Genomic DNA, 25,533 nt, shown 5'->3' on the forward strand with positions numbered 1-25,533 from the left:
GAGAATCACACCAGGCAGCAAATCTCAGAAAAGAGATTTATCGAGAGGGCCTGGGGTGTGGAGGGGTGGACCTCTCCTGGGAGAAGACAGCCCTGAACAAAGGGCAGGGCTTCTCTAGGATTTCTTAGAGGGCAGAGCTTTTAAGGGCAGAGATTTCCAGAGTGAGGATTGGTGGGCCCTCAGGGACTGGTGGCTTTTTTTACCCCTTTTTTCCTGCATCAGACCATGCGTTAGAGTGGGAAGACCTTCCTGGCTGCAGGCAGCTTCGGCTGAGGTGCCATCGCTGCAGAGCCACTGTAGAAGAGATGCCTCCACTGTACACAGCTCATGTGGTAGCGTCCCACTATGGGCACAGGCTAAGGTGAGAAAGAAGGTGTAGACACTGTGGGCAGCTTTCATGGTGGCACCTCATGATGGCAGCAGCCTGAGCAGGCATCGTTCCTGACAGGTGCCACCATTTTGACAGATGCTGCCCCCCCCCCCCTTTTCCACTGCTGGGGTGGGAAGGAGGGCCTGTCACTTTGACATTTCCCCCTGGGTGCACAGCTCAGCCTGGCTGCTGGAGCTCCTCAGGTGGGGTGCCTGGCCACTTTCCTGCCTTGAGGGTTTACAAAGTTTACAAAGGAGTCCAACAGCCCAACACTCTGAGTAAAACCAGGGGGTAGCCTCTAGATCCCAGACCTTGAAAGTCAGCTTTCTTCAGAAGAAGCCGGCAGAGTGGGGCCAGCCCTGTACCAGCCTGAATTTGTTTTGTTTGTTATGTGACTTGAAAGTTTTCTGGATGACTCTGGGTGGTGTTAGCTTCTTCCTGGTGTTGAACAGTTAGCAAAAACATAAGTGCTTAGACAGACATCTCTCAGTCAGTATCTGTTAACCTAATAGACCTCTATAACCTTAGGAATATATAAACCTTACTTATCAAACATACTTTATTCGTCAAACATATCTTGTTCCTTTTTTTTAAATTTTCTAGAAGCCTGGTGTTAAATAGTTTGCAAAGACATAGACATACATCTCTAAATCAGTTTCTGTTAATCTCGTTATTTTTATAACCTAATATATAATACAAAATAATGCATAAACCCATCCTAATAAAAAATAATTTTGAAAACTTGTTATTGTCTTTTTAAAGTTCTTTTCCCTAGAGACAAGTTTCTCTGTGTGTAGCCCTGTGTGTTTCGGAACTAGCTCACTCTGTAGACCAGGCTGGCCTTGAACTCACAGAGATCTACTTGCTTCTGCCTCTTGAATGCTGGAGGCATGCACCACCACTGCCAGGCACATGCTGTTGCCTTCTTAGTCTAAAAGGAAATATAACGAGTTAGGGTTTCTGTTGCTGCAACAAAACACTGTGACCAGGAAGCAAGTTGAAGAGGAAAAGGTTTGTTACTTTCACATTGCTGTTCGTCACCAAAAGAAGTCAGGACAGGATCAAGCAAGGTAGGAATCCAGAGGCAGGAGATGATGTAGAGGCTATGGAGGACTGCTGCTTACTGGCTTGCTTCCCCTGGCCTGCTCAGCTAGTAGACCACAGGACTACTAGCCTAGGGTGGCCCCACCCACAATGGGCTGGGCCTTCTTCCATTGACCCCTAGTTGAGAAAATGCCTTAGTCCTGGATCTCATGGAGGCATTTCCTCTCCGATGACTTTAGCTGTGTCAAGATGACACAAAACCAGCCTGTATAAATGATAAGCCGAGGGCTCAGTAGGACTAAGTTTTATTTATTTTTTTATGACTGGTTTTATAATCATTGCTTCGGTTGGTTTATACCACATAGTCATTGATAGGTTATCTCCACCAAGGAAATTAACCAATTCAAGCCAAATTAGAGTATATAATTGTTTATAGCAGGTTTATTGGGGGCAGCTCTTGGTGAGTTCACGGGTCCCAAGGGACAGAGCCAAAGAAGTCATCATGGAGAAGGGAGACAGAAAATGGGGGTAGGGAGGTGAGAAAAGGTGGGGGACAACAGAGAGAGTGGAAATGCAGAGGGGGGTGGTTCACAAAATGTCTGGATTATATAGGGAAGAGCTTGTGGGGGAGGGGAGTTCCAGCCCCTGGACTGGAAAGTTCAGGGCAGAGGGCTGGGTATGCTAGCCATGCCCTGTAACAGGTAGGGACTGAGGGATACTGGGAGAACCTGGGGGCTAGGTCTGCTTTGGTTAAATGTAAAACACTAATTAATAAAGCAACAGTTTTCTTTAACCCCATTAGCTTTTAAAAACATTGACACAGAGCAACTATGATTTATTATTAAGCTGTAGGTACTATGCGGGGCAGATTTTGAGCTATTCTAATTCTAGTATCTTTTAAAGCCACATAATAGGCAATCACGTGCCAATCCAGTGACTCCTGGGTGGCTTCTGCTCCATCAGTCTGTCCTCGTGGCCACGAGCTCGTGGTCCATCCTGCCCCGTGGCAACTCCCTTCCTGCTCCATTTCTGCTGCCTTTTTCCTTGCCTTGTGGTCTCCTGACCCTAAGCCAGGAACCTAAGTTCTGCATACCTTTCTTTTGCCCAGTCACAGGCTTCAGCATCTCTATTAACCAAACATTCCTTAAGTCACATAACAGGAGATGGTTCAACATTCATAACAATGCCTGTGGCAGTGCAGTAACCAGATCTCAGGACATTGGAGCCAGCATCTGAAAGCACAGTGCACTAGACACTCCTTCAACAGTTAAGTGGGTATCTTAGCCCTGTCCCAGGTCTGAATCCCCACACTCATCTTAATCAAGATGCTGGAATTACATCGGATGTGCTCTACTCAATCTCAGTGAAGAAGGCTGCTAGCCACAGTTTATTTCCATCCTCAGGTCATTAGCCAAGATGGAGGAGAGCTACATGGTTGCTACTTAACAACACCTGTTTTTCTAGTGTGTGTGTGTGTGTGTGTGTGTGTGATATACACAAGAGTTGAGAATCTAAGTTATATACATGGTATGTTCTAAACAAGAGTTGGGTAAAATATACAGTAAGTTGTAGGAACTTAGGGTTGCCTATGTGTAGGGTTTTGTTTGTTTTTTGACTTTTTGAGACAGGTTTTCCCTGGCTCTCCTGGAACTCACACTGTAGACCAGGCTGGCCTCAAATTCATGAGATCTGCCCGTCTCTGTCTCTTGAGTGTGCTGGGATTAGAGGTGTGCACCTTCACTGCCCAGCTCTATGTATAGATTTGTTTGTTTTTAAGACAGGGTTTCTCTGTGTAGTCCTGGTTGTACTGGAACTTGCTCTGTGGACCACACTAGTCTCCAATTCATAGAGATCTGCCTGCTTCTGCCTCCCAAGTGCTGGGATTAAAAGTGCACCACCACCACCCAGTGAATTTACAAATCCTGAGATAATTTACAGCATAGTCTTGATTGTTTTTTGGTTTTAAAGATGTAATTTATTTATTCTGTATACAATATTCTGCCTGTATGTACACCTGCAAGTCAGAAGAGGGCACCAGATCTCATTATAGATGGTTGTGAGCCACCATGTGGTTGCTGGGAATTGAACTCAGAACCTCTGAAAGAGCAGCCAGTGCTCTTAACTGCTGAGCCATCTCTCCAACCCTACAGCCCAGTCTTAAGAGTTTTGTTTTGTTTTTGAGAGCATGGAGCAAAGAAATTGTAGAGATAAAAAGTTTTTAGGATTGGAAAGTAAAGAAACCTCAGAGATAAGAGACTTTTGGAAGTGTAGAGCAGAGAAAGTTTAGACATAAGATATTTTAAGATCATTTGTACAGTGGCAGAGGTTGCTACCATATGAGAGAATTTGAAACTCGAGTGTGCCAGTTTTGGGTCATTGAGCTGTAATGAGGCCATGCCATTTGCGGTAAGACAGCAAGGCTTTCATAAGATCTCTTGAGTTCCAGGAGGAAGAGAGAAAGGGTCCTATAAGGCCTAGGAAGGTGTAAGGAAGCTAGAGGCCCAGGAGGAAGCTGAGAGACAGGAGGGACACAGTCAGGGTCAGCCCGAGAAGGTTCCAGAAGGACTTAAGAAAGCTGTGGGACTGGAGCTCCTAGGAGGAGTCAAGGATGCTTTAGGAAGGAGGCGAGAACATAGAGAACAGAGGGGGTTAAGTGCTGTGGAGACAAGAATTTCAACTGGGTCCATCCCCAAGCAGGCTGAGAGACCTGTCAGAATGTCCCAAATCACAGAGGGGAGGTATCCCTTTCCAGATGATAGGGGCCCAGGAGGGTGAGAGGAGCTTTCTGGCACACCGTTGTGGCTTTGTAGTAACAGTAGACAAAGCCAGCATCCTCAGGATGACACTTACCCAGTAGAGGAGGTGAGAAGAGTGGTTAGAGCAGATAGAGGAGAAAACAGCCAGAGAGGTGGACTGGGAGAGGCTTTGGGGAAAGGGGGTTTTCCAACAGAGGGAGAGGAATCTGTGTCTTATATAGAGAGATGCCCATGAAGGCATAGAAGGCCCAGAGAGATGGAGAGATGACCAGGCTCCAGGAGCTAGAAAGACACTTAGCAAGTAGGTGAGGAGAGATAGATGGTTAGAGCAGGTGGAGGGAAGAAGCTTTCTAGAATTTGGAGTGAAATTTGGTGGATAACAGAAAGAGGAGAGTCAAATTAGCAGTTTTTTGTTTTTGTTTGTTTGTTTGTTTTCCGAAGAAAGGCCCAAGTCCCAGATAAATGAAAATGAAGACATGATTGCTATGAAGGGTGATTGAGGAGGTTTTGTTGTAGATGTAGGTACAGGTCAGGCAGAGGCATCTGGAAGGGTCCAGACTGAACTGGGTTTTGGGAGGGGAAAGAGAGGGGACGAGAGAGAGAGAGAGAGAGAGAGAGAGAGAGAGAGAGAGAGAGAGAGGGAGAGAGAGAGAGAGAAGAAGAGGAGGAGGAGGAGGAAGAGGAGGAGGAGGAGGAGGAGGAGGAGAGGAAAGAGGAGGGAGAACCAGCAGCTAAGAGCAGAGGGCCTAGAGAACCAAGAGAGCAAGTGGATAGGATGGTTAGACTATGCAGGAATCAGAAGCTGGGCAAGGGGAGGGAAGGTGAGGGGCTGGAGAGATTTAGGTTGGGAGGTGGGGATGAGAGCCATTTGCTCTGAGTTTCTTTGGGACCTGAACTTGCCTCTGGTTTTGTTACTTCAGGATGTTGGTTGTTCACCTTCATACCCTCGATGTATTCTACTGACCTTTCTATACAGAACTGTAGAATTATTCCATCTGCCAACTACCCTGCCCTGCCCTCAGCCATCTCCTGTATCCAGAAGCTGGGGCCATCTTGCAGGTAGTGGAAACTTTTTCCAGAAAAGGGCTATGTAAGCTAAGCTTGTGGAGACACAGGGGCTAAATCTTTCTTAATCGCTGTTGTGCTGTGCTTAGCTTGATTTGCCATTGTTCTCCCTCCTTTGTGCTGGGAGTGGGGAGCTTTAGGTATCCATCAGGCAAATGGGGAGAGAGGGAAACTACCAGAAGTGTCTTCACTTGCCAGAGGTTCCTTTGTGTGCTCACTGCTGTCTGTCCTCAGGATATCCTGAGTAAAGCAAGGTGCTGGCTGGGTTTCTTATCTTTAGTCTGCAGGTAAGTCAAGATTCTAGCCAGGGGTGACTTCCCTTGTCCTGCCAGCCCTATCAGTATCTCTTCCTGTGGTTGGTTATACAAGGGTTAGAGCCCTAGAAAAGAGTACACCGGGGAGCCCCTTGTGGAGCAGAGAGAAGTGCTGGTCTGTACACGCCTATAGACTCAGCCCAGGGCTCAGTGAAAAATGACTGGCGTGAGTTGGATCTACCGTTGATAACTGGCCAGCTGTGAGGCCGATGCCCTCCCTGCCTTCCACTTGGCAGGAAGCCTGGAGCCTGGGGAGCTTTCCTGAGAGCAGCGTTCTAGGACCTATGATCTGATCTTGCAGGTTACCCCATCACGGAACTGGGTTTAGGGGCAGTGTGTCAGCACTTTGTGAACTGGCAACACCTGTACTGTGACAGGCCAAGAGGCGTTTTCATCAGGTGCAATCCATGCACTTTCTCATGCATGACAATCCACAGTCGCCCTCTTTCTGCCTTTCGTGCTCCGTTCTTAGAATGGGGTGATGACTGAAACCACCCAGCAAGCTTATACTCTCTCATTGTTCCTGAGGAGTGTTTCTCAGGGTATGTACACTAAGCAGCTTTGTCACAGCCTTTTGCCTGGTGTGGTTGAAGGACAGCGGGACAGTAAGGACGTCTTATTGTATGACGTATGGCTCAGGCTGTATGGCCTGAGCTCATGATTTTTCTGTGCCTCAGCTGCCTCTGTTATCAAACATTGGACACAACACCCTTTACCTTCCCTCACGTATGGTGTGTTGACCTCTAACTGCATAGGCCATCATGCTGTGATTCAAAGTTGTATGGGGAGGATTTGACAGTGAGCAGCTTCTAGGTAGTTGAGGTTGGCCTCACTTGGGAGTCCAAGGCAGGCACAGCCTAATGAACCAGAAGTCAGCAGGAAAGCAAAGTAAATAGGTAGGAGGGGGCCATAGGGCCAGGTACAGTGATATTTGTTGTGCTGGGGGTGCCTGGAATATGAGGAAAAGGGGATTGAACTAGTTGGAACCTTCGAAACCTGTGAGTCAGGAGCCCGCATTCCTGGAACATGTGGGTCTTGAGTAGTATGAAGGTAAGAGCACCCACACCCAGGTGCAGGGCCTCCGATCTCATGCTCAGGAGAGGATATGAGATGCTGAGGGTGCTGAGCAAGGCCTTTCTGAGCAAGTGACCCTCAGCCCAGGTCCGAGTCAGAGCTTATTGGTTGGGTTGCAAATGCTGAAGAGTCTAGACCAGCAGTTCTCAATCTGTGGGTCTCAGTCTCTTTGTGGGTTGAGTGATCACAGCGATCACATGTCAGATATTCTGCATATCAGATATTTATGTTATGATTCAAAAAATAGAAAAATTACAGTTATGAAATAGCAATGAAAATAATTTTATGGTTGGGGTCACAACATGAACTATTAAAGGGTCACAGCATTAGGAAGATTGAGAACCACTGCTGTAGACCAAGAATCTCTTACCTAGTCCCAGATTCTTGTTGATAAATTAAATTAAAACAGCAACATGAACCTGAATGAGTGAGAATTAATCATTATAAGCTGCAGCTTGGGCCCACACCCCCCCACCGCCGAAGCGGTGAGAGCCAAGAGCCCCATGTTCAGGTTAGTTGGGTGATTTAAAGATTCTGGTCCCTCCCAGCATGCCCAAGGCAGGGGCGATTCCTGCCTGGCCAACAAGAACCTGACTGAGTGAAAATTAGTGCAGTTGGTTTTGCAAAGGGCATTAAGGTTCTGTTTCATAATTCCATGCTCTTCTGACTTCCTCTGAGATAGGTCAACAAGGTCTCCTGTGGATACTTGCAGATCTTTTTCCTTAGGTCTTTCCAGGTTGTTCATTGCTTTTCCTTTGTATTTGAGTTCATTTTGCCCAGATTGTCCTAAACTCCTGGTTGGGACTCTGGACCATGCTTTGCTTTTCTCATTCTCACTCTTTTTTTTTTTTTTTCTTAAAAAATTTGGGAAGGGGCCTGGAGAGATGGCTCAGAGGTTAAGAACACTGGCTGTTCTTCCAAAGGTCCTGAGTTCAAGTCCCAGCAACCACATCATTTCGTGGCTCATAACCATCTATAGTAAGATCTGGGGCCCTCTTCTGGTACATAGGCACACATGCAGGCAGAATGCTGTATAAATAATAAGTAAATCTTTAAAAACAATTTTTTGGGGAAAAAGTAGTTTTTTCTGAGACATTTTTCTCATATCTATGATAAAATCCTCCCCCTTAACAATGGAGCAGTCATGTTCTCAGTTTTTAGTGTGTGTGTGTGTGTGTGTGTGTGTGTGTGTGTGTGTAAGGAGCTAAAGCCCCTGGCCTTGAGCATGCTAGGCAAACAGATTCCCGCTGAACTACCTCTGCAGCCTCTAATAATTGCTGGCTACTTGTCTTCTTGTTCTTAGTAAGTTTTTGTTGTTTTCTTTTTCCAAGACAGGGTTTCTCTTTGTAGCCTTGGCTGTCCTGGAACTCATTCTGTAGACCAGGCTGGCCTAGAACTTACAGAGATCCACCTGCCTCTGCCCCCAGTGCTGGGATTAAAGGTGTGCACCACTGCCATGTGGCTTCCTTATTCTTAATAGTTTTATTGGGAAATTACCCACATACCAGGATGTCAGTTCCTAAATGTAGTTGATGGTTTCTAGTGTATTCAGTGGTATGACCATCACCAGTATCTTATTCTAGGTAGAACTTGGGTAATCCTGGGATGTTAGAGTCACTGCCGTATAGACATTTTTCCATATTTTAGACCTTTGGAAAATTGTTTTATACATAATGTGTTACTCTTAGAAGAGTGACAGTAGAAATAAAGCAAACTGTCTATCTTGTTATCTTTTACTTTCTGAAGTTAGTGTGGCACAGAACTGTCCATCCTAAGTCTCTGGAGCCTTCAGTACAGGGTCTGTTGGACTGAAAAATTGTGGAAGGAAATACAGCAAGAGTCAGGGTTTGTTCAGGAAGCAGGTGGATGATGGATGTGGTCAGAAGAGGCCTTGCCCTTGAGTAACAGGGAAGATGAAGGCAGAGCTCAGGGGGAAGAACTCACCAGGCACAGCAAGTACAGAGGTCCTGAGGCGAGAGGTGGGCTATGTGTGTTGTAGAGAAGAGTATGGGACTTGCCCTGGTGTGTGGTTAAAGACCACTGGAGGTTCCAGGATGTGGGACAGACTGCCTGTGAGGCACAGAGGCACTGATGGCCTTGATCAGGGTAGTGACCACAGAAATATCTTAGGAGTAGGTGGGCTCGTGGACCATGCTCCAGGGGAATTGGCGTGGGACTAGCGGGAAGTTCAAACCCAGGAGACCTCAGATTTGAGATTTAAAATCTCATCCTGAGAACAAAGGTGTGGGACGAAGCTCTCTCCTTGTTTCTGTGCCTGCCTCAGGAGCACGTGACACAAGCCCAAGGTGGCTACAGGTGGTCAGTCACCGAGCTTGTTATCTGTTATTTTTCCCTGTGTCAGCTGAGCATTGCCAGCATCCTGTGTCCCAGCCAGTGAGACAAATACATCCTCAAAACCCCTCCCCACTGCCCAAGGTCTATGCATCCCTGTTTCACATGAAATAAAGCTGGAGAGTGCGGTGGAAGGCCTTCTGAGACTGGCTGTCTACTCTGAGCTATAGCACTGGGGAAGGAAGGGCCTCCCTTCTCCCCAAGGGATTCATCACCGGGTCCCTCGGCATCAACTGCCAGCCAGCAGTCACAGCAGAACAGCGGCAGTCACTGATAGCTCCAGGGCTGAGAGCTTGTCCTCACTGCAAGCTGCCGCTGTTCCCAAAACAGCCACCCAGTTCGTCTGAGTCAGGTAGGACGCTCATTGCCACCTGACTTGCATTGCAACCTGACTCAGTCTCAGAGCCCCGAGCTCTCCACTGCCATCTGGCCTGGTGCCAGTAGCCCAACTAAAAGAATAGTAACACTTACTGCGAGAAAAATCTCCTTTTCCCATACCCCTGGCTGAACTAGAGATCTTGTGGAACAGATCTCATTCTGCACTCACTTCATCCTTTTCTGCCCAGATAAAGAAGGGGCTTGGACCTTCCTGCGAAGTGTATACTTCTGGCTTGGTGCCCAGCGGCCCTTCCTGGAGATACAGAACCACCGGAGTTCCAAGGTTATATGTAGGGAGAATCTGTCATTCCTGCCAAGAATTTTAACAGCTGGGCTGGAGAGATGGCACAGTGCTTAAGAGAATGTAATAATTCTGAGCAGTGGTGACATAGGCCTTTAATGCCAGCTCCCACCACTCGAGAGGCAGAGACAGGTGGAACTCTGTGAGTTCGAGGCCAACCTGGCCTACAGAATGAGCTTCAAGAAACTGCCTTGAAAACCCATGCCTGGCTGGGCATGGTGGTTACATGTCTGTAATCCCAGCATTCTGGGAGGCAGAGGCAGGAGGATCTCTGTAAGTTTGAGGCCAGCCTGGTCTACAAAATGAGTCCAGGACAGCCAAGGCTACACAGAGGAACTCTCTCTTGAAAAACCAAATGGGGGGTGGGGGAGAAAAGAAAAGAAAGAAAGGAAAAACCCATGCCTGGAAATCTCAAGGATTTTTTTTTTTTTTTTTTGAGACTGCCCTTCCAGTCTTGGAAATCATACTCTACCCCTTCCACAAGAGCTCCTGATTATGTGTGCAGCCCTTTCTATCTCCTGGGGTTCTATTGGAGGTGAGGGCCTTTGAAACCATCTTGGAGGCTGGCTCCTACACCAGTTTTGGAGTCTGGCTTCACAATGTGGTTATATCTTAAAGGACCTCTGGAGGAGGTTGGGGCAGGGTTCTCTCAGCCAGGTACCTATCTCTTGCCTGGGGCTCTGGGCCTCCCAGCTTCTGTGCGTACTGTGCCTTCTCTGCAGACCAAGGCTCCCACTGCTGTGGAGTGTGCTCCAGATGGATAAGTACTCCGGGGGTACGTGGGGCCCTGTGTGGTATCTGTGGGCTTTCTTGCATCCAGTGCCTCTTGCATTGCTTGCTGTCCAGCTAATGCAGTGCCAGCCTGTCAGAGGGGTCTTAGCACAGGGGGGTTTCCCAGCAGCCATTCATTTGATGTACTGTGTATGTGAGGCAGGCTAGGCTGTTTTGCAGTGGCTGGTCAAAGCCTACTCCTCTGCTCCTTTTTTTCAGAATCACTTTTAGACCAATAGAGATCAGCCAGGATTGAAGCCAAGGCTCAGACATGGTCAGAAACCACCTGTGCCTTGAGGTTCTCTCCTCATAAGTGCTTTTACGGGAGCAGGGCCGTGTGTGTTCCAGGTGATTTGGGAAGATGTTCTTGTACTTGTCTTTGTGGCAGTCGTTCTCTTTACTGACTGGAAACCACCATGTTACACGCTTACTGCAAAGACCCATCACAGAACAGAAAGCCAGGGCTTTTGGTCCTTCTCTTGTACTTCACGTAGCTTTCTCTGCTAGCCTTTTGGACATGTCTTTTGAGATCATTCTGTTTGTTCTCACAGCTCATGTTGTATGTCTCTCCAAACAGGATTCAGGAGCATATATACAGCATGCTCTTCTGACCTTACTAGCATGTATAATTCTACATGTGTGTAAGTCCTTCTCCATGCCAGTATATGCAGGTCTTTTGTAAAGCACTGGGAGGCGGTCCTTTAAACCCACATTATTATATTTTGAACTAGTTGTCACATTGTTCTTTTTGTTTGACCACAGTTGACTGGTGCACATGGTGGGTTAGCATTATTGCTGAGGTTAGGCCTTGCCTGCTGCTCCTGTAGCCAGGGACAGCCTCCTGGTCTGGGCTTCTATCCCGGGTAAGAGCTCTCTGGCATTATTTACTGGGCCCAGACTGTGTCTGTTCCTACCATCACTGGGGTTGCAATTCTCAGGAAAGTCACAGATCCATGTTGAGTGTTCCTGGTTCCTTAAGAGGCCCAGCATTCCCACTAGGACCATAAAAAGAACTCTCATGGGCTTAGGGACCCAGAAGTTCTGATGCTAGCAAAGCTGAGGGATGTGCAGTCTCAACAGCCCTAACACCTAGGCTTTTGCTTAGGTCCTCTGTGCTGGAAAGTACAGGAGTGTGGTGGGTGGGCCTCAGGTTGGGATATTTGGGAAAGGCCTGGCTTCTGGTTTTCTTCAGGGCTATTTATGCTCAATTCTTTCAATATCTGAAGCCTTTTACCTTTTTTTCTCAGAGGAGAAATGCAATTTTAGTGGTTAGATAAAAAATTAACATATATTCTTTATTATGTGTGAGTGTTTTCCCTATGTGTATATATACCACCTGCATATAGTACTGCACACAGAAGCCAGAAGGGGGCACTGGGTTCCCCGGATCTGGAGTGAGGGATGGTTTTGAGCAGCATGTGTTCTTAACCACTGAGCCATGTTCTCTACCCTGCACGTTTAATGTTTAAAGTTCTCTGGGGTCTAGGTGGAAACCACTTACAGTTTCAGGACCTGTGAGAAAGAGGCCACATCAGTGTCAACTTTTAAACTTTGATCATTGCTGGTTTTAAAACATTCATGGGGCTAAGATTTGGAAGATGGAGTACAGACAGTGTGGGGTCAAGAACTGTGTGGGGAGTCAGCCATGACAAATGACCTTCAGCCGTCAACTGCTGTGAGTTCTGGATGCCAGGAGTCAGGAATCAATTTCTTGGTGAGCTGTGCTCTCAGTGAAGGCTTTAAGGGGAATCCTTTCCTGTCCTCTGTTAGCTTCTGGAGGCTCCAAGTCCTGGGCACTCCTGATCTGGTTGCTGCCTCTTCCCTCCAGTCTCTACCTGTATCTTCACCCACTTTCTTCCCTCTGTGTACACGTGTCCAGATTCTGTTTTCTGCATGTGTCACTGCTGGGTTAGAGTTTCCGTAGTCCACTTGGATTTAATCTTGACTGATAACACCAACAAAGACCCTACCTATTTCCAAACAAGGGTATGGGGTACATCTTGAACACATATTTGGTTGTTGGGGACTTGGCTTACCTGACTCCTAAGGGCAGTGGCATTCAGATCCAGAGCTGCCCGTCATCTGAGACCAGGGAGAGGCAGGCTGTCGAGGTCAGTGGTGTGCAGAAGGCTGGAGGAGGGCAGAACCAGAACAACATGAGCCACTCAGAACGAAGGCCTCGGGGCTTCTGGCTGTGTCCACAGAGCTATGCTAAGCTCATGTTCTATGAACAAACATGTTTCCTTTTTTTTAAGCAGGAAACTACTTTGCTTCACACTTTTTCATGGGAGGAGAGAAATTTGACACCCCCCATCCTGAAGGCTACCTCTTTGGAGAGAACATGGATCTGAACTTCCTGGGCAGTCGTCCAGTCCAGGTGGGTCTCAGCAGGGCTGGCACTGTGGCTGTGTGAGTAGCGGGAAGACTGTCCCGGTTGCCTCTGTCCAGCCGTGAGGATTAGCAGGTGCCAAGTTGCCCCAGATGGGGCAGAGCACCCAGCAGCTGAGCAGAGCTAGAAGTGGGCATGTGACTTGGAGTGTGTCCTGGCACTGCCTCTGAGAGATCAGATAATCAGGGTTGGGTCACTGAGGGACAGAATGGCCATTATTGAGCTGATGCATCCAGGCTGCACAAAGTTAGAGATTTCATTCTAGGCCTTTTGTGTGAGCAGAAAGAACACCATCATCTGTGGAATAGTGGGAAAGAGCCATGCTCTCACTGGGAATGTAAGTGCCTAGAAGACTTCACTAATTGCCAAAGATACACATTTAAGCACACTGTCCATTCCTTCAGTATACCTTTGGTGTATGTCTAGGGCTGGAGACTGAAATCAGACCATTCCCCATTTTTCAGATGGTAAGAATCATAAAGAAAAAGATATTAGATGGGCTGTTAGGGGGGCAGAAGAACAAAGAAGTGAGAGAGAAGGGGCCGCACTGCAGAGCTCATGGCTGAGCTGAATTGTGCCAGATGGGAGGAAGAGCTAGAGTGGCCTATTGCAGGCCAACCACCAGCAGTGAGTCTGAAGCCCAGTCGGAGGGCAGTGGATGGGAGAGGGTGGAGTAGTCAGGATTCTTCAGAGCAGCAGAATGTGTGGAATGAATATGTTATATTATATATATATTATATGTATATAATATATATATATATAAAGGGGAGTTGTTAGAATGACTTACAGGCTGCCATCCAGCTAATCCAGCAATGGCTAGTTATGAATGGAAAGTTCAAGAATCCCATAGTTGCTCAGTCCACAAGGCTGTATGTCTCATCTGGTCTTCAGTATACACTGGAATCCCAAAGAAGTAGGCTGTCATGCCAGAGGGCTAACCTCTTGTCTTATGGCCATTGCTGTGATGAAATACCAAGAACAAAAACAACTTGAGGAAGAAAGGGTTTATTTGGCTTGCATATCCTAAATCATAGTCCATTGAAGGAAGCCGAGGCAGGAACTCAAACAGGGCAGAACTTGCAGGTAGGAGCTCATGCAGAGGCCATGGAAGAGTGCTCCTTACTGGCTTGCTCCACTTGCTTACTTGCTTGCTTCCCTCTCTCTTTTTTAACCTTGGACTTTTTTTAATCCTCATATATTATTATATCCCAACTACAGTTCCCACTCACCCCTCTCTTTCCAGTTCCTCCCCTCTCAATCCACTCTCTCCCCCAGTCTCTTCCCTTTCCCTTCAGAAAAGTTGAGCCCTCCCACAGGTATCAACCAAACATGGTATATTAGGTTGCAGTAAGTCGAGGCACCTCCTCTCATATTAAGACTGGAAGAGGCAGCCCAGTAGGAGGGAAAGGGTCCCCAAAGCATCATCCTGCTTTCTTACAGAATTTAGCCCACAGTGGCCTGGACACTCCCACATCATTACTCATTATGAAGATGCCCTACAGACTTGCCTACTGTCCAGTCTTATGGAGGCATTTTCTCAGTTCCAGCTCCCTCCTGTCTGATGAAAATTTACATAAAACTAGCACACCTCCTATGAGTTAGAATCAAGGTGGTCCAACGGACTTTTCAGTAAGCCCTCAGGAGGTGAGGGAGGCTCAGCCTAGGGCAAGAGAAGCATTGGGATGGGTTGTGGAAATGTGTTAGGATAGACTAGGTCAGGAAAGGTGAGCAGGAGGAGCAGAGGTTTCCCATGGGAAGTATTGAAGAAAGCATGATAGCTCCTGTCTGTGTAAGAGCAAGGAACACCAGGAGACAGAGGATAGGTGGGCATTGCAAAGGAGGCTAGGTCTGGGCATGATGCCTAGGAAGAGGGTGTAGTAGGAAAGGACAGGAGCCAGGGAGGAGATCCTGAGCAGCATTTTAAAATGATAGTCAAGACCGGACGCCTCTAAGCTGCGTCCTCAACACCCTTCAGACCGCCAGATCAGAAGCTTCTAGGTAGTAACAGTCACAGAGCAGGTAGCTAACACAAAGTTGTGATCTGGTGTGTATCCTGTAGGCCAAGGGGCTGGGGCAAGTGCTGTCCTTTCCTACCTGGGAACCAGCCTGAGATTTTTTTTTTTCCTTCCACATTTTTTCCCTCAACTTCCAGGGTCTTAACTTTTGAGAGTCTTCTGTGAATCTTTTGAATTTTTAAAAAGAATTATTATTTATTTTGTGTGTATGTGTGTGTGTGTAGTGCATGCAGTACCGGTAGACACCAGAAGAAGGCATCACATCCCTGGAACTGGAGATACAGGTGGTTGTGAGCTGCCGTGTAGGTGCTGAGAATGGAGCCTAGACCTTCTAGAAAAGCAACCAGTGCTGTTAACTGCTGAGTCCAGATCTTTTATTTTGACTTCATGTTGAGACAGTTGGGGATCCATTTGGGTTGTGATAAAGAACATGTGCAGTCTGTGTGTGTTAACCAACTTACTCTCCAGTGATGGTGTCCTTTCCAGCTCTGTTGCTGGCAGAAGACACGGACACACAGCCATGGTTCCCTGTCGCCAGGGTATGTGTTTTTATATAGGGGCATAATTATAAGCATGTACACATGTACATGTATTGTCTTCCCAAATACTTGCTGGTGTAGTATGCAAATTGATTATCTTCGTGGGCAGCATTGAGTTGTGACCTGTCATAGGCGAGTGTCCTAAGAGCCTAACCATAGTCACTTCTGGGTATCCTGAATAGAGCTGAGGTCTGTGGCTAAATGACCAAGTCTCTCTGCCGGTCCAAGCCCACATTCTGGCCAAGTAGCCAGAGTCTCCTTATAGTAAATGAGTGAATAAGTATGTCCAATATCAGTTCAGCTCCTCACAAGGGGACCAGAGCACAAGAATGGCTTTTGGGAACTCCCTTGACTTCTGCCTTCTGTTCACTGCTACTTCTTAGAGATCGTCTGTGTTCACTTGTTTTCTTCTCTTCTAGTTTCCCTATGTCACCCCTGCCCCCCATGAGCCAGTGAAGACACTGAGGAGCCTGGTAAACATCCGCAAAGACTCCCTCCGGCTTGTGAGGTAACTCCCATTATGCTCCCTCCTGCAGAGGCTCTGGTTTGGTCCTTGGGAAGAGGGCAGGGGTATTGAGAGGGCCCAGTCTCTGTTCCCTCTGCATTCACACTCTGTAACAGGACCGTGAGCAATTGTGCCTGTTTAGAAAGCACTGGTTACTGGGTGCCACCACATCAGAATCCTGGAGGCCAGGGAATAATCTCAGGTTTACTCCTGTGCTTGGGTAGTCAATCTGGTTGTCAATACCATACTAAACTGCTTTAGACCTAAGACATCCACACCAGTTACACTTATCCCTTGTTTCTGGGGACAGGAAGAAAGGGAGCAGACTGGGTTATGGGCCTGGCTGTGCCACAGGGAACAGGCCTTTCTCCACCTTCACTAGCAAAGTAGACATGCCTAAGCAGCCAACTTTATGCCCACAGCTGTGTGGGCAGGCCAGTTCTTAGGGTTATGGCTCCTGACCTGTCATCTTCTGCCTACTTTTGGTAGGTACAAAGACGATGCTGACAGCCCCACAGAGGATGGTGAGAAGCCCCGTGTGCTCTACAGTCTGGAATTCACCTTTGATGCCGATGCCCGAGTTGCTATCACCATTTATTGCCAGGCGGTGGAGGAGTTCTTAAACGGCATGGCAGTGTGAGTTCCTGGGCACAGCACTGTGGGCTTTATGCAGGCTCTGCAGTGTCCTGTGGGCTTCATCATCAGCTCACTCTGCTGCCCGTCCCCTTCCCAGAAGGCATTGGGCTGAAAGGTCTCCTGCTGCTGACAGTGGCTTAGTCTTTCAGCTCCTTTCAGAAGCCTCCATAGGAACTCACCTCCTTTGGGTAGAGACACCCAGCACCCAGAAAATGCCAAGAGATTAGGGACTCTATGCCAGGAGCTTGGTGTAGAGACACTGTGTGCGTGTGTGAGTTATATTCATGTGTGTGTGTGTGTGTGTGTGTGTGTGTGTATCACAATTATAAATTTGGACTTGGAGATTTTCTTTAAAATATCAGTTTGGAACCTGCAATCACAGCATAACCTTAGCAGGGCTGCCTCATCAGGAAAGCCAGTTCTGTCCTGAGTGGCTTCACAGATGGGCAAAAGCGTGTCCTTCTGACAAGGAGAAGACCTTAGAGAAGGCTCAGATCTGGAATTGGGAGTGAGGAGGACTAAGAATGGCTCTGAGTGTTTTCCAGCTCTGTGCTTACTGATGTAGTCAGAGCATGTAACTGCTCATACTTCATTTTCTCAGCTGGGAATGAGGGCTGGGGGCTTCAGCTCTTATGGGTAGTGTCCATGCATGGGTCAGCTCCCCATACATAAGGCCCCAGGCAACCAGCAGACTCCTCCCTGAGTGGTAGCGCAAATTACGAAGCTAATGCTTTTTCCACACTTGGTTCCACACCAGGTTCCACTGTGGCCTGAACAGGGTTACTTAGTACTTCAGTGTGTGGTGATTGTTAGCAAGGAGTAGCCAGAGTGGCCAGCACAAGCCCATGGGTGAGCCACCAACCTGCTACGGCCTGAGGCAGGATCACCTTGTGGGGTGGTGTGCTCCCTGGGCCTCCAGAGTGATGGCAGCTGAGAAGAGGAGCTCCTGTTTCTGAGCTGTCCTTGGGCACAGCTGCTTTTGAGCTGCCCCAGAGGAAGTGAGGGCCTCAGTCCAATGGGCCCCAACCCCAGCCTATCCAGATAGCTGTTCTCTGTTGTCCTGTGAGATATCTAAGAATAGGGTGCTAGCCGGTCGTGGTGGCTCACGCCTTTAATCCCAGCACTCAGGAGGCAGAGGCAGGTGAATGGCTGAGAGTTCGAGGCCAGCCTGGTCTACAAAGTGAATCCAGGACAGCCAGGGCTACACAGAGAAGCCCTGTCTTGAAAAAAAAAAAAAAGAAAGAAAAGAAAAACCAAATAACAACAAAAACCAGGGTCTTGTTGCCACCAGATGGGCTAGATAGATGGCCAGTTAGACATGGACGCCCAGAGATCTGGTCCTATTAGACCTTTTCTGAACCTGCACGAGGCTTGTTTGCTTCCCAGTTTGTTGGCTTGCATGACACCAGCAACAAATCACCAAGACATAGAAACAGAAGGCTCCAGGCTTTAGAGGCTGGGCTCCGGGACCCTAAACCCAGCCACCAGCAATACTCTGTCCTGAGTTGCAGGACAGGCAACTTCCCACTCCTTTCCTGGCCCCCTTAACTTTCTGTCAAGAAAATTAAAGCAGTGTGGTTCTAGAGTCCCACAGCTTTCTAACTGAAAGCCGCCGCTGAGATTCCTTCCTGGGCTGGTCTTTTCACTACATTCAGGCTGGGCCTCCCTGTGGGGCTCCCTCTCACACTGGCACTGACAGTAAGAACAGCAGGGATGTCCTTTGTAAGAACAGTAAGAACAGTGTGGCCTTTGTCGTAAAGGCCCAGAGAAGCCCTGGGACAGTAAGTATGGGTGGGTGGGGGTGGGAACAGTGAGCGTCATGGCTTGTCATGAATGGGAGACACTGGCTCAGCTCTTGTTTTCTAATAGTCAGCCTTGGGTATGAGATGAGCTTCTGCATAAGGGAAGGGGTGGCCCTTGAAGCATTGTGGGGACTAGTGAGACAGGAAGCTAGTGTCTGAGTCCCTAGAGCAAAGCTGCCATGGAACAGCATTGGGGTTCAGGGAACGTGACACTAATGAGGGTAGCAGGATGTAGCAGAACGTGACTCACATTGAAACAAAGGCCTCCTACTGTGTGGGCATGCCTGTGTGACTCTTACTGAGCAGTGCCTAGCTGGGGCTCAGAAGCAGGCAGCTAGGATACAGCACTGGGACAGGGACTACTGCACTGTGATCATTCAGGAAAGCAAATGCATCAAATAGGTAGCAGGCATGTTCTTCCCATCCAGAGGGCAGCAGAGATAGTGGGCTGGTGTGACTTCTGGAAGAAATGGTCACTTGGAATGACTGGGCAGCCTCATAGTTAGCAGAGCTGGCAGTGGGAGGCTCTTGTAAGATCGAGGGCCACCTGGCCAATCAGGCTACTTCCTATTCCCATTTGGGATGACTGGGGCTCTCGATCCCTATAAAACAAGTGGCTGCCAGTTCAGCTGGCCATCAGAAGAGTAACAGAGGAGGAGTCTGGGCACAGGGATGCATGGTTCCACAGGAGTCAGGTGGCTGCCTTGCTGTCCTCAGGTACAGCTGTAAGAACCCTTCTCTGCAGTCTGAGACCGTCCACTACAAGAGAGGCGTTAGCCAGCAGTTCTCCCTGCCTTCTTTCAAGATTGACTTCTCCGAGTGGAAGGATGATGAGGTAACCCTGGGGGAGCCCCTACTGTCTCTTGTTTCTTTTCTGCGTTCTCTGTCTTCTGGCTGGGAATGGTCAGGTCTTTGTCTTGGGTCAGATATGCAGAGGGATTAAGGAATAAGGTGTGGATAAGGCTTAGTAGCCATAAGAATGGTAGTCATGGAGGCTGTAGTGCTGGGTTCTAGAAAGGTGCGAAGGTAGGGGCTCCCCTGTGGTCATTATCCCCAGACAGCACCATGACAGTTTAGCTGCTGGCTCTTATTACCACCTGCCTCCGCCTCCCAAGTGCTGGAATTAAAGATGTGCTTTCCACCCAGCCTTTTTTTGTTTTTGTTTTTGTTTTTTTAAACAGGGTCTCTCTATGTAGCCTTGGCTTTCCTGTTCTTTGTTTCTGAATCACACAGCTCAGCTTTGCATGTCACAGGCTTTCCTCACAGGCCTCTTGTAGATTGCAGCTTGAGTAGCCTTCCTGCTAGCTTTCCCTTTTCCCTTTCCTCTCTGCCCTTGGTGTCTACTTAGTTCTGCCAGAGACTTTCTTCTCTGTCCTTATTTCTCAGCATCCATTTGCAGAGACCCTTGCCTGTGAGACCCTGTGTGACGAGAAACCCCAGGGCTCTTCCTGGTTTCCAAATACAAGACCCTGGGCATGGCTCATGCTGGTGGCCAGCTGCCTGGGCTCCTTCTGGTCCCAGCGGCCTCTTTTCCTTTGAGGGTCTCTCTTGTTCTCTGTTAAAATAAAACAAACAGGATCCAGAGATGGAATAGTGGTGCAGTACACTGGCTACTCTTGGAGAGGACCCAGATTTGATTTGTAGCACCCACATGGCAGCTCACAACAGTCTATAACTCTAGTTCCTCTTTCTGTCTTCCTTGGGGACTAGGAACCCAAGTGGTACACAGGCATACATGCAGGTCAGATACCCATGCACATAAAATTTGAAAATAAAAACAAAACAGCCTTGTCCTCAGGCTCCCTCTGTTGGTGAAGTGTGTCCTCTTTCATTGTCACTCACTTGGTCCTGTGTATGTGGTGGTGCATGGCTGTGTGCATATTTTGTAAGCAGGGGTCTCTGAGGGAGCTATGATATGTGAATTGTTCTGTAAGCCCTAGGATACCACGGGGAGAGGGGAGGATAGGACCAAAGTCATGGCACACCCTTGCCCAGACCATCGGTCTTGGCGCTGAGTTCACCCCGCACAGCTGGTGCCTTCCAAGATGCAGAGTGCAGCTAAGAACAGTGTGGAGAACAGTGTGGGATGCTACTCAGAGCATAAGGGACCCGATGCCCTCAGGCTTGCCTCCCTCTCAGCTTCCAGAAGTCAGAAGTAGAACTCAGGGTAGTAGTGACCTCATTTGAAAACATAAAACTAAGCCAGGCATGGTGGCACATGCCTGTAATTCCAGCACTTGGGAGGCAGAGGCCAGCCTGGTTGACAAAGCTCCAGGACATCCAGGGCTACACAGAGAAATCCTGTCTCAAAAAAAAGGAAAAAGAAAACCCAAACCTAAGGCTCAGTGTGATAGGACTAAAAATGCATGTGTCTCTGGGCTTGTAAGGAGACAAGTGCCCAGTTCTATTCCTACCGCTTAACTCCATGAGGAACTGTTTCTGATGAAGGTAGACAGACAGGCCTTGCAGTCCTGTGCTCCAGGCTGGTTTACCCTGACCTTGAGGAAGAAGGGAGCCCTGTGCTCTGCCGTCAGCCTCCATTCACAATCAAATGCCGGTCATCCACTCAGGGTCCTATGGCACAGTCCAGAAGCAGCTCTACGAACAGGGCCTAGGCTGCGGATACTGTTGCCGGCCCTTTTTCTAATTGTCTCATGTTTGGTTTTCTTTTAACTTGGTTGTGCTGTGATTCCACACATGCCACACAGCTGACTCATTCTCAGGATTCAGTTTTTAGTATGTTCACAGATTTTGTTTTGTTTTGAGGCAGAGTTTCTTTATATAACATTCTTGGCTATTCTGGAACTCACTCTGTAGAACAGGCTGGCCTCAAACTCACCTGCCTCTGCCTCTCTGTGCCTCTGCCGCACTGGGATTAAAGGCGTGTGCCAGCACCGCCCAGCTTGTTTTTTGTTTTTGAGGCAGGGTCTAAGTGTATGTAGATCAGGTTAACCTTGAACTCACAGAGATCCTCTTGCCTGGGGATCTGCCATTGTTTGTGACAGTCCCCAGTTCACGGATGTTTACCACCTCTGCCTTTGCCTACTGAGTGATTGAAATCAGAGCTGTGTCCTACCATACTCGGCCCCCGATCATTCTTTCAGTAACTCCTGAGTGAGAATAATGGAAATGACCTGTTTTCCTGAGATATCAAGAGGGTTTCTGAGAGTGGGGTAGGCTGGATTTTGTCTTTTACAGCTTCTGAGGGTAGCCTAGGGACAGGAAGACTAGGAGCGGAGAGTGTTTACAGGGAGTGCATAGGTGTGGGTCAGGTGAATCCCAGAGGACTGCTGTGCTAACAGGGAGCAGGATGAGAGCCAGGGGTTCAGGACAGCAGGTCTTCATGAAGAGATGGGGACCTGTCCCATCTGAGGCTGCTAAAGTGGGAGTGCTGAGGGTAGAACAAGGTCTGGAAGGAAGGGCAGCTGCTGGCTTGAGAAGGGGACACATGAACTAAGTGGTCTCCTTCACTCATGGTCACTCTCCTTCCATCTTTACTGGGGCATAAGCTAGATGCTTTTCATCAAACAATTACATAATTAAACTTAACCCAAGACTTGGATATGACCTCAAGAGACTGGATGACAGAGGCTAAGCAGATACATGACAACACTGTTCACAGTGTAGAAACTGCCCATGGATCTCCAACTGGTAAATAGACAAGTACAGAGTGTCTCCCCTACCCCCTAGAATAACTATGAAACCATAAAAAGGAACAGAATCGTGGCTGAGCTTGGAAAGCATGCTCAATGAAAAAGGCTAGGCATAAAAAGATAGACACAAGCTGGGTGTGTCATGCCTTTAATAGACACGTGGTGGCTCATGCCTTTAATCTTAGCACTCGGGAGGCAGAGGCAGGCTGATAGCTGTGAGTTTGTGGCCAGCCTGCTCTATAAATTGAATCCAGGACAGCCAGGGCTATACAGAGAAACCTTGTCTAGAAAAACAAAACAACAACAAAAAAGAAACTTATGTCACAGCTATGGAAAACAATTGAGTAGGTATCAAGGACTGAGGAGGGAATGGGGACTTACTACCTCATGCAAGTGGAATTTCTGTTTGGAGAGCCCGTCAGAAGCTATACAGCTCTACATGGTCTCCGTGGCTTAGTGGCACTGAGTGTACTTAATTCTATCTGTCTGCTCCAGCTCAGGCTAACAACTCTTGCCTGATGTCTGTGGACCTGACCATTTTTGCCTTTCCTCAGCTGAACTTTGACTTGGACCGAGGTGTGTTTCCAGTAGTCATCCAGGCAGTGGTGGATGAAGGAGATGGTGAGCATTGTTGGTCTTTCCTCATCTTCCTTTGCAAGTATGTAGGGCCTGTGGGGAGGTAGTGGCTTCCTTCTCCCTAGGTCATCAGAAAGCCTTCTCTGGAAATGGAGGGTATGTATCACGGCCCACACACAGGCTCATAACAGTGGCATTGCCATGTGGAAAGAGGAGGGTCAGATGAGGACAAGGACAGGAGTGGACTCTGGGCTCTACTGGTTGTGGCATCTAGAAATCCTGCTGGCAGGGAAAGGGCAAGAGTCCTAACGATGGCCTCACTTTGGCTCTCCTCTCTTGTCTCTCACTGCTTCAGTCGTAGAAGTGGCTGGCCATGCTCATGTACTCTTGGCTGCCTTTGAGAAGGTAAGTGCCACCACCCTGTAACCTGGGAGAGCTGGGTTCAGGTGTATCCTGAGGGTGGGGGTCAAGGCTTGGTGTAGGGGCTAAATGACAGATTCTTCGTTCCCAAGATACTGGTCCTAAGGCTGAGCATTCTCTTGGGGTTTTTAAAGAGTATTTAGAGTAGTCAAGAAGAATGTTCTAGACTGAGGCCAGCCCCATAGGACCCTCAAGAACCTGCCAGCCCAGGCCAGGATGCTACATGGAGACCTCTGCCACAGACTAACTTTCCCTCCTCCAGCCGCCACCCTTTCCTAGCAGGTTCAGCATCCTCAGGTGCTACCAGGCCCTGGTCACAGCCTTACCTGGTATGCATATCTATCTCACTTACCATCTGTTCTTTTCTCCCTCTCTTGCTGGCTGCAGCTTGAAGTCCAGATAGGGCTAGACAAGCTTCCATCACCACGAGAGGCCTTTCCTTACCTCTCTGAACAATTGTTTCCTGTTATTTCCCAAGGCAGATGTGGCCTTTAACTTTTTCATCTCAGAGGTGGCATAGCTCCTAGTTTGTAACATAGATGCTCAGTAGGGTTTTATATATTATGTATATATAATATATAAATAACATATATATTATAAATACATGTGTGCCTGGGTTTTCAACCACATATACATGGGTTGCACTAGCAGATGGCAGACCCTCACTCACCCCATTATTCACTGAGGATATATACATACACATACCCTCATGTGCCAGAGGTTTGGATGTTACATGCCTGCTTGATAATGCCTCCAGGGACCTCACCCTCCCTCAGGCCCTTTGCCATTTGTCAGCATTGCAGCTAAAACATAGCACCAGGCTGGAGCCCAGGTGACAAGGACCCCAACAAGAATGGGCTGGGATTACTTGGGGATCCCCACATCTCATTTTCTGCTGAATCATCTTGAGTCCTGATGATTTGGGGTTCCTCACTATGGTACGCCTTTAATGCAGAACCCATTCCTACTGTGATCTGGGTCTCCAGACCACTCTGGGATCTGCGAAGCTTTGCCAGCCTGCTCTGTAGTAAGCCTAGGCATGCTCTTTTGGGTCCAGAAGTGCAGGTGACAAGAGTGTGCTGGCCAGAGGCCAGCCACCTCTTTTGGTTGTTTTTTTTTTTTTTTTTTTTTTTTTTTTGTTTTTTTCTTTTTTTTTGAGACAGGGTTTCTCTGTGTCCTTGGATATCCTGGAACTCTCTGTAAACCAGGCTGGCCTTGAACTCACAGAGATCTGCCTGCCTCTGCCTCTGACTTTCCAGTGCTGGGATTAAGAGCGTGTGCCACAACTGCCCAGTTACCCAGCCATCTCTTGAGTACGACAGGTTTGGGCCTTGTTGGGAGAAGTGCTTACATCAGGATCTGGTGAGGCAAGTAGGCTGTCCCACAGGCATTTCATTCAGTGTTTGCAATTTAGAGCTCAGTAAAAAAAAAAAAAAAAATTTAGGACCACATTCTAGTAATTTCCATAAGTGTCCACAACTTTACTGGACAACCCTGAGTGCTGGTCTTGGTTGACTCAGGGTATAATTAGTTTTATTGCAAAAATCTAAGGTCTAATAAACCTTTCCAACTGGATATCATTAAGCACATTTGTTTTATTCCATTTTGTTCTTAAATTTTAGCTATCTGGGTGTGTGCTTGTGTGATCTTCCTGATTAAGCCATGCCCAAGATCTTTTGTGTATTCTCACTTGCTACATGAATACTGCTTCTGGGTCCCTGGAAGTGGCTTGCCAATATCAGGATGTGGCTGAGTGGCTTCAATCTGTGCATGCTGGGAACCCCTGGGATAGTTGGGTTCTACAGGAATGTTTGAAAAAGCTGTTCCAGGTACTGTAGAAGGCAGGGGTGAGGCCTCATATGAGGGCATTGTGGCCTGGCTCTTGTCTTCACCTTTTTCTTATTTTCAGCCATGAATGTAGGCTGGCCTTCACCTGAAAAGAGTGCTGGGAGGGGCCCAGTTTGAAATTAACTATGTCTTTCCCCTGCAGCATGTGGATGGCAGCTTCTCCGTGAAGCCATTAAAGCAGAAACAAATTGTAAGTGCCAGACATCATGGGCCCTTGGGTTACAAAACACACATAATGTAGGTGTGAGCACATGCCAGACTCTGGTCCTGAAGGAGCTGCTTGCCTGAGGTGTTCTGTTGTGCTCTAGGGTATTGGGGTCTGTGTTTTGTGAGCGTGGGTTGCATAGTTAATTGGTTCTATGGCAATAGGCCTGAGTCCTCCCCAGTTTGAACCATGGTGCATGGATTGAAGTTAGGTATTTGTTGAATGAGTGGGAAGCTGAAATATGGCAGCTGCCTCTTGCTTACAAATTACTGGAAATAAAGCAGCAATAGGCAAAGACTCACTGAGACGGGCCATGCCAGAACCTGAAAGGGGAGGAATCCCAGGTACAGGGGAGGCTGGGACAGCTTTTCTTGGAAATCACAAGTTTTGTGATTCTACAAAGGGCAGTTACTTCTGGTGGCCTATTTGCATACCAGAAGAATTTAGTAGGACTCCTGGAGCCATTTGAGACCTCATCATGAGAGTGACAGGCTGGAACCTACGTCCCATGGCTGTAGCG

The 25,533-nt window shown here is 48.0% G+C and overlaps 1 protein-coding gene across 8 annotated transcripts in view; it reads left to right on the top strand.

Moving 5' to 3' along the window:
* The window catches only part of Mgrn1 (mahogunin ring finger 1), a 50,136-nt gene that overhangs the window by 7,002 nt on the left and 17,601 nt on the right, over window positions 1-25,533 (top strand). For 4 of the 8 annotated variants that reach the window (XM_021632397.2, XM_021632399.2, XM_021632401.2 and 1 more), the window contains exons 2-8: window positions 12,681-12,802; window positions 15,788-15,876; window positions 16,363-16,509; window positions 19,029-19,146; window positions 22,519-22,585; window positions 22,896-22,945; window positions 24,951-24,998. In XM_021632397.2, the coding sequence (XP_021488072.1) occupies window positions 12,681-12,802; window positions 15,788-15,876; window positions 16,363-16,509; window positions 19,029-19,146; window positions 22,519-22,585; window positions 22,896-22,945; window positions 24,951-24,998 (641 nt within the window). The remainder of the gene's footprint in view (window positions 1-12,680; window positions 12,803-15,787; window positions 15,877-16,362; window positions 16,510-19,028; window positions 19,147-22,518; window positions 22,586-22,895; window positions 22,946-24,950; window positions 24,999-25,533) is intronic. The other 4 variants (XM_021632398.2, XM_021632402.2, XM_021632400.2 and 1 more) reach the window with 1 other exon arrangement.

Source organism: Meriones unguiculatus, chromosome 11 (genome assembly GCF_030254825.1).
Source record: "Meriones unguiculatus strain TT.TT164.6M chromosome 11, Bangor_MerUng_6.1, whole genome shotgun sequence".
Taxonomy (NCBI): domain Eukaryota; kingdom Metazoa; phylum Chordata; class Mammalia; order Rodentia; family Muridae; genus Meriones; species Meriones unguiculatus.